Below are 9,333 nucleotides of genomic sequence, written 5' to 3' on the forward strand. Positions count from 1 at the left end.
TCAGTTAGATGCTGGCATTCAGTTCATTTTCCCGTTGAGAGTGACGTTCCTGTATAAAGCGAGTTTGTAATAAAAAGGATTCCTGTACATGTCTGTTTACGATTTAAAGAACATATAACCGCTACTCAGTCAATGCTTTGTTTTATTATAAAAAATTATTTAATAGCCTTTTAAAGGAAACTGATAAGCAAATATACAGTTAAATTGTAAATACAGTGAGGTGAGTAATAAACTGATTCATTTGTGATTGAGCAGTTCTTGAGGAGTGTAAATAAATTGTAACAATCACTCTGCACAAATGAGAAGCAGTTGCACTGTCCTCCTTAAGGAGGTGCTACTGGTCATATTCCTATCCTGAACAAAAATATAAACGCAACATGCAACAATTTCAAAGATTTTACTGAGTTACAGTTCATATAAGGAAATCAGTCAATAGAAATAAATTCATTAGGCCCTAATCTATGGATTTCACATGATTTGGAATACAGATTTGCATCTGTTGGTCACAGATACCTTAAAAAAACAAAAAGGTAGGGGCGTGGAAAACCAGTCGGTATCTGGTGTGACCACCATTTGCCTCATGCAGTGCGACGCATCTCCTTCGCATAGAGTTGATCAGGCTGTTGATTGTGGCCTGTGGAATGTTGTCCCATTCCTCTTCAATGGCTGTGCGAAGTTGCTGGTTATTGGCGGGAACTGGAACACGCTGTTGTACACGTCGATCCAGAGCATCCCAAACATGCTCAATGGGTGACATGTCTGGTGAGTATGCAGGCCATGGAAGAACTGGGACATTTTCAGCTTCCATGAATTGTGTACAGATCCTTGCAACATGGGGCCGTGCATTATCATGCTGAAACATGAGGTGATGGTGGCGGATGAATGGCACGACAATAGGTATCGACAGTGGTATCTCTGTGCATTCAAATTGCCATCAATAAAATGCAATTGTGTTCATTGTCCGTAGCTTATGCCTGCCCATATCATAACCCCACTGCCACCATGGGGCACTCTGTTCACAACGTTGACATCAGCAAACTGCTCTGCCACACAACGCCATACACCCTGTCTGATCTACCCGGTACAGCTGAAACCGGGATTCATCCGTGAAGAGCACACTTCTTCAGCATGCCAGTGGCCATCGATTGTGAGCATTTGCCCACTTCTTAATATGCCACACAGGGATGTAAACAAATTAGTGCACAAAATTTGAGAGAAATAAGCTTTTTGTGCGTATGGAAAATTTCTTTTTTTTCAGCTCATGAAACATGGGGCCAACACTTTACATGTTGCATTTATATTTTTGTTCAGTGTAAATAAGTCTGCAAGAGTGACAGACAGCAAAGCAGGGACGTCAGAGGTGTCAATTTCACAAACAACTGGTTTATTGTTGTGAACAATAATGTAATAAATGAAATATAAATAAAAACAGAAGGTGAACAAAACAGGTAAGTATAAGGCTGGTACAGGTATGTAGGAAAGGTGGATAAAACACGTAAGTATAAAGCTGGTACAGGTAAGCTGGTAAATGGAAAACAGAGGGCCAAAAAGTAACACAAAGGAGAAATGGGTGGAGTGTCCCCCACACACACAAACACGACAAACACAAAAATAATGCAAAGACAGGCAGAGAAAGATAAAGGTGAATTAAATGATCACAGGTGGTAACAATAATAATAACAGTCTGGATGGTGCATGAAAGTTAGGCCTAATAAATCCAGCACAGCAGCAATGTAATTGAAAACCAAACAAAGTAAAAAATAAATAAATTTTAAAAAAGTACAAAACTAAAAAATACAGGAAACAAAAGTATCAAATGAAAGCAGAAAAAAATCCACAGAAAAGAAATCGTCTCACCAATAGATAAGGAAGTCCAGCAAAGAGTCCAGTAATGATGGTGATTGTAGAAGGTTGAAAAAATTGAGTATGTTGAAAATGATGAGTCTGTCCAGTAGTGCCGGATTGAATGGTGAACAGTTGTTTGGAAGAAATCAGGAGGATCAGGAAAAAATGGAGACTGAAAACATTGAACAGACCCTGAAAAACAACTAAACTTAAACAAGTAAAAATGAAAACAAAAAAAGAGTTTAGACAAAGTGCAGAATAAAATAAAAAAGAATGACTGCACTGCAATTAGCTAAAGTAGTTTAGGTTCACTGATATTTTAACTTTGTAATGCTGTAGGTTGCGATGGATTCCTCAGAGGAGGGGAGTCGTCTTCCAGGCCTAATTAAAGGGACAGGTGGGTGAGACTTACACCCACATTATGTAGCATGGGAAGTGCTACAAAATATAAAACCATAAAGAGGGGCCAGCAAAATGAATCCAGAAATAAGAAAACTGGGTTTTTATGATGCTCTGTTTTTTGGATGATGTTAATAACAATATTAATAATAGTAGTAATAATAATATTAGTAATAAAACGAATTTGAATGAGAGGGATGCAGTAATTGTATCAATTAAATAGAAGCACAGAAATGGGAAAGCAAGAGAAAGGTGAAAGATTATGGGCAGGTGACGATGTGACCTGGGAGTTGGAGAATCCAGACACTGTTAGGCTGTGTACGATGTAGATACAGCATGCAGGGGGTGGAGTCTGAACCTCCCATTCATTATGGAACTTTAGATTAGCCTGCATGGCGCACATGTTCGCCTGAATCCCAGCAGACCCCTCAAGGCCTAAAGGAAAAGCAGTCACTGTAAATCTGTTTCTGTTTAAAAAACAAAACAAAACTGTGTGTTGCTTGAAAGCAAATCGAGTAAGCTGCCGTGAGCGGGCACATTTCTTTGCGATTATTATGTTACAGTATTGTTATAATTATTCTAAATGCTTCCCATATGAAATGCTTTGCATAATCCCCCGCTTGGTATGCATACACAGGGAAAGAGAGCAGTGGAGACAGCCGTACTGTACAGTACGTATGTATGTGTATTACACTTTGTATAGATCTAGTTTCCTCCTTCAGCAGTACAGTAAATCAATTATGTTAAAGCTTTTTATTTACACTCTACTAAAATGTATATAACAACCCCCCACCCCCCAAAAAAAATGTAAATAACAAAAAACATGCATTTAGTTCTTAAGTCCTATATTTTGCCACAATTTCAAATGTGGCTTTTTTTTAATGTCCAAAATCATGAGTATGGTGGAGGTCAGGAGACAGCAGTTTGGGTAAGAGGGTCTAGGCAGTGTGGCTTATCCCTCTCAGTCACTGTACAAGGGGGTTTGCTTTGGTTTCACTGGGTCAGTCCTCACGCCTTCTGGGAACTGCTGCTCACACCTGTCTGGAGGAGTCCCTCATAAACACTGTAAAGCTGCAAAGTGCAAATAGGGAGCAGATCAAAGTCTGTGCGCTGTGGAGGCATGTCCTCTATTAAAATGGGAATGCACTGGTTTGCCTCTACTGACGTGTGCTTGACCGAAATAACAACCAGATGGGATTAATCCTTCAAAATGTGAAGAAGAAAATCAACCGCATCCTTTCAGCTTTTTAACAATTTGAAACTGGACAACTGCTCATACAGATATACCGTAATTCTTTGAATATAACACACACTCTTTTTATGAATTTTAGAAGATGGTGGTGTGCTATGTACATGCCATTGATAATATTGTTTATAAACACAGCCTAAAGTATGGTTGGTCCTACTGTTACTCTTCACTTTACCAGGCGTGTGCATTCTACAAGGAGTGTGTGCTATCCAAGGCAGTACAGTTTGGTACAGTTTCACCTGAGACTGACACCAGGGGTATGTTCTAGCACTTCAGTAAGCTCCTCGCTCATACTGGCAAACTCGCTAATATGACTCAATTAAGAACCGTTCATTATTTTGGGATGGTGTGGAGCCAGTGTTTCTTGTTTTTATATCATTTTTAATATCTGCAGCAGGGTCCATGAAGCACTGAGGTGCCTAACTGCTGCAAGTGAGGAAAGACAGTGACATGAAATCAAAGTGCTTATCAAATATACTAGGATTAAAATCGCTTTTCAATCCTTGCTTGACAAGATGATGTCAGCTTGTGTACCCCAGTGTACCCCAGTTTTTCTTTACTGCTTTAGAATGCATTTCTTGCATCTTCTGAAATCTTGTGGGTCTTTGCCTTTTGTTTGTTTGTTTTTTACACTAATTCAGGATACTAAATGTTTTAAATACTATGCAAAAAATATTATATCCTGGTTCCTGTGCTGTAGGTCACATTGTGTTGTTGCCGCTGGACCATTGGAATGCTCCACAGGACGTGATTTGGTTTCAGGAAACAGCAACAACATTTCATCCATAGCGTTGTCTTTGAGATTTCTGCATAGTCCAAACTGAGGTATAAAATACAAGTCAGGAACTGAGCAAACAAACAAGGGGACCGGTCATAACACTTCTAGTGATAAAACCTTGGCTGGCACTCTATTAACTAAAATAATTTAATTTCAGTGAGTTTCTGCCCTTGTGTGTAAATGAACTTCATGTAGCGAACTCTCTTGAGGTCATACAGGTGGCCCAGAAATGTCCGTGTGTTGCTGCTTTAACTTGCAGGCTGTGTCTCTTTCCAGGATGTTCGTGGTTCAGCAGATCGCTAACAGTAACCTGCTGCTGCTGGTGACTCAAGCCGACTGTGACTGCAGCCTCTACCCACCAATCACACTCGAACCACATGAAGTCAAATATATCCTTTTATTTGACATGGAAATTATTTCAAATGAGATACACATGTAATATGTACCAGGCCTATTGTAGTGCTACAATATTTTTGTATTAAATTTAACTATTACATTGACATACTTTTAAATGGATAAAATAATATTATTCAAATAGTAATAAATAGCGATACAGCGTATCATAATGTCACGATTTGATAATACCACTATTCACTGTCAGGCCATTTTGACAGTAAATTGTACAATGCCATGCCATCCAAGATATTTCACTTTTTATGCAGAATTCTAATATTGTTTTTATATAGAATAGTAGATGGACTGCTGGTTCTAATTAAGTCTATTTAAAGGTAAGGGATAGTAAAATAAACACAAATTCAAATGACAACTCTTTCAACTAGAACTCTTTTTCAGTGGCTTCAAATTACATTGAAAGGTATGCACATTTTGGGGTCTTCGAGTGTGCAGGGCGAGCCATACAGCCAGGGGAGCGCAGGTTCAAGTCCTGGCTGTGCAAAGTCGCCGGTCTTCTCTGGAGATTCCGGAGGGAGCATTGTAACCTATGGGTTAGGGGGGCAAAACCGGCAGTGGCTGTTTCTCCTCATCCCACTACAGCGGACCCTGCTGGCCAGGTGCCCAGCGAGCTCACAGCGGACACTTGCAGGGCAGGCCTTTGTCCTCCAGAGGCCAGTAGCTTGCTGACATCCGCTCTGAAGATCCTAGGTGTAAAGAGGAAGCTGGCTTGGTCGTGGGATCAGAGGACACCCACTGAACCTTCAGTTCTCCTGAGCTGTGTGGGGAATTGCTGTGATGAGGGGAAAAATAAATGGACATTCTAAATTGGGGGTGAAATAATTGGGCACTCTAAAGGAAGTAAAACAAAAGGTAGATACATTCTCAGTTGATGATGATCCATTTTATCTATAAAGTAATCAACTAAAATACTTAGTTGAGAGCTAAACTATTGAGTAATGGTAGGGGAAAAAATGCTTTAATTTGAACCCAGGGTTACATTATGTGTGGATTGAACACTAATCCTCGCTGAATCTGTGAAAGCAGACCCTGGTTGCAAACCGTGTGCATCCTGAACTCCACTGCACATAACGCCTCAGTGAAGTGTGACAGGATGCGCTCCCAGAAGATCAGAAGGCGTCCAGATTCCTGCCACTCTTTCCATCCTGAGGTAAGTAAGGCCTTCTTGATACTGAATGCAGTCATCACTCATTGTAACATACCGAGGCCAGAGACCGGAGAATATACGTGCTGTAGCCGGTGTTCTCAAGATTTAATTAACCCATCCTGATACGCTACATAAGTGTTTTAGAGCGTTTTACAGCACTGGAGAATTAACCTGCACATCAACCACTACTTATCCCAGGATGAGGCTACCCCTAAAAAGCACTGGATTCCCTATAAATGTAAACGTTGTAAGTATATTTGTATTCACAACATCTTTCAAAACACAGAGCGGTTATTATTTTTGCAGAGATTACTCTTAGATGAGCTAACATTCTCACCAAAAGAAGTCGATCTGAGGGTTTATTTCAGGGTATTGCCAGTAGGTTATAATTAAAGCATAAATTGTAACAATCCATTAAGCAAAGCCATTACAGAATATACCGTCTAGATAAGAAAAAACATACGAGAAAACGCAAGCAGGACCCCAAGCAAAGGGAGCATTCATTAGTACAAAGACTGGGGACCAGGAGTTTGTAATGAACGGAGATTCATTTGCATTGGGGTTCATCCATCTTTAGTTTGATCAGTCTGAAGTATGTGCTTGTTAATGACTGGGTAAAAGCTTGGCTGCCCATAGATTTCATACCGTTCGACAATTCAGTTCAATTTACTGCAATAAACGTATTGCAATTCACTAAACCTTAAAACAAAACTCAATATCAGCCACTAAAATCATTCATTATGATATTCGTTTTCCTGGCTGCTACTTGAATTATTAATATTAGTACATTCTCTATAGTTTACTACATTGTAAAACCAAACCTCTAAGAAATAAACATACATTTCATGGAACAGATAATAAACCTATTGAATTCTAGACATGCAAACAACTAAAGTGTTTGTTACCTTACTGTATAAAGTATAGCAATACTATCATGTTTGTAATCTGTTGCATATCATTTATGTTTAATTCTTAAATGCCTGAGTACGTTCATAAATATTGGTACATTTGGTCAAATTTTGGAAAAAGTGGAAATAAGAGCTAGAAGACAGTTGTTTGTTTATCACAGAAATACTAAAAGAAACTTAATGAATTCAATGACAGTGAAGACATTCAAAAAGAAACGTTTGTCATTTCAATTTATTATGTTTCTGTTAGTATTTCTAACTTCTTCAAAACTCTGGAGTGTTTAATAGATACAGATCATTTTTACTTTTTCGTTACAGGAAAATGCACAGGACTGTGGGGGAGCCTCAGAAATGTCTCTCTCTTTGCCCCTCTTCATATTGTCGCTCTGCTCTGTGGCTGCTGTGTTGCGGTGATGGGAAGCGCTTCACCGTCTCTTCTGTGACTCTTCCAGGAGAACCTGAATGAAGACTGCATGCAACAATTTGTTTGTTTGGTTATTTAGTTTCCTTTCACGTGCAAAATGTAGCCATTGACCATATGGTAATGGTTACATTTTTATTTCAAGGAACCAGGGTTATGATAATAACTTAACATTCTGTTTTGTTTAAAAAAAAGTGCAACAAGCAAAGAACTGAATGTACTGGTATCTGGGAGGTTTTGGACGTCTGGAAGTCTTTCAGTTTCAAATAGACCTCTTGGGTGTCTCAAGATGGTAAAATGACTTCCAAACCAGAGACGAAAAAACTTGAGATATTCAATGAAATCATTCCATACGCTTGCATTGCACTGTGTGGTCCCATCCTGTCTAGAAATACCAACTCAGTGTGATGTTGCTTATAGTGGACAGCTTTCCAATTCCTTTTGACTATTTTGAGCTCCATGTTAAGCTTTCCTCCAGCAGATCTCAACAATGGGAAGGATGCCAGACTTTGCTGTTTAAAGGAATATACAGTAAACTCTTAATCACTGTATCAAATGGATTTACTGTTTTGAGGGTTGAATCAGTAGATTCTGCTCAACTATGGGCTGGCATGTCAAAATGAGTAACCTTTACTATCCAAGCCACTGGTGGACTTTTAGACTTTATTTCCCACTCCTGTATGGATTTCAGCATTCAGAGTTGATAATACCTTTTGTCAAGTCCTATTACAAATATAGAAATGTGAATAATAGCATTCTGAAACAGAAAACTAGGTCCAGTGTGTCCTGGTGTTTAATCCTGCATGGGCTATTAGCCAAGAGGCTGGGTTAGCCAGCTTTTCTCATGCGACCTGTCTGGCGCATCATTAACGTTTATCATTATAGCTACTTTATCGAATGAACAAGACGTTTTTTATATACTGTGCAAGAAATAAGAGCCAAGGGTTCTTTAGGAATTATTGAAATACATGTAAATAAATATTAACATAAAAAAGGAATATGTCTTTTTGAGTTTGTTTCAATTAATGAATTATTAGATGAATTAACAAATACATTTATGAATTACTGCATGAATTGACAAATTTATGGATGAACTGCTAGACAAATTGACGAATTCATGAATTGACAAACAAATTGACAAATTAATGAATTGACAAACAAATTGACAAATTAATGGCTGGATAGTTTTGGCACAAACCAGGATGTTTTTTAAATATCCTTCTATCACATTTTGCATTTACCCGGTGTTTATGTACTATTCCCGTGTAAGTTAAGTGACGGCTCCATAAAAACAGCATTGCATTGCCTTGATTAATTTTTAGAATGTCATTGTAATTGTAACATCTATCAGAACATATGTGACAGATTAGAAGTCACACTATAAAAACCATGATTAACAAGGAAAGTTGTTGGGTGTGTTATGAGAATGGCTTCTCAAACAGTCAGCAAAGAAAATATTTTGGCAGGGCTAGCTTACAGGTACTTCTGTAAGAAGTAGAAACTAATAAAGGTTTTTTTTGCAAAATTAAATAACCGTATGTGGCAAAGTGGTTGATAGTATACAGGTGCAGAAGTGATGCAGTGTGTGAAAGAAGCAGACAGAGATAATTGTAATCCAGTTTAGAAATGTTTTTATTGTATTTCCAGGTCTGGCGACCAGACAATAGTTCCCCAGCAGTACACACCAATGTGTACAGCACGGGGTATATAACAAGAACAGAGAGTCCCAAATAATAAACAAATATCCGTCCCATAATAATACAAACACGGTCACCAGTTCTAGGTGCGTGCAGTAGTGCTCGTGGTGGGTGATACAGTTTTATATCTGTGACAAAGGTGCAGTTTTGTGTGGTTTCATGCTGGCCCCTGGTGACAGCTCCAGAACTGTGTTAACTGTCTGGTAACGTACAAGACAAGACGAGACAATTACAAACAAACAAAAACACAACACTCGCGATTTCTGGTAACAATACACTTTCACCGTCCTTCTGGCTTTAACTCAGTACAAACCAATGCGAAGGAACAGATTATGCTTCTCCGTCCCCTTTATATGCTGTCACTCATGACCCCTTGGTAAACGAATGCAGCTGCTTTTACAATCTGCAGCTGCTACATTGTTTTCCTTCCAGGTCAATACGTTCTTGCAACTCTCGCCTTCTTCCAGACTCACCAACT

The 9,333-nt window shown here is 38.9% G+C and overlaps 1 protein-coding gene across 1 annotated transcript in view; it reads left to right on the forward strand.

The window, feature by feature from the left end:
• The window catches only part of LOC121319534 (voltage-dependent calcium channel subunit alpha-2/delta-4-like), a 152,652-nt gene extending 144,560 nt beyond the window's left edge, over positions 1-8,092 (forward strand). The window contains exons 37-39 of the mRNA XM_041257058.1: positions 4,548-4,660; positions 5,750-5,832; positions 7,056-8,092. Coding sequence (XP_041112992.1) covers positions 4,548-4,660; positions 5,750-5,832; positions 7,056-7,151 — 292 coding nt within the window. The 3' untranslated portion in view covers positions 7,152-8,092. The remainder of the gene's footprint in view (positions 1-4,547; positions 4,661-5,749; positions 5,833-7,055) is intronic.
• Positions 8,093-9,333: the final 1,241 nt, after the last annotated feature.

The sequence above is a fragment of the Polyodon spathula genome, chromosome 8, assembly GCF_017654505.1.
Source record: "Polyodon spathula isolate WHYD16114869_AA chromosome 8, ASM1765450v1, whole genome shotgun sequence".
Taxonomy (NCBI): domain Eukaryota; kingdom Metazoa; phylum Chordata; class Actinopteri; order Acipenseriformes; family Polyodontidae; genus Polyodon; species Polyodon spathula.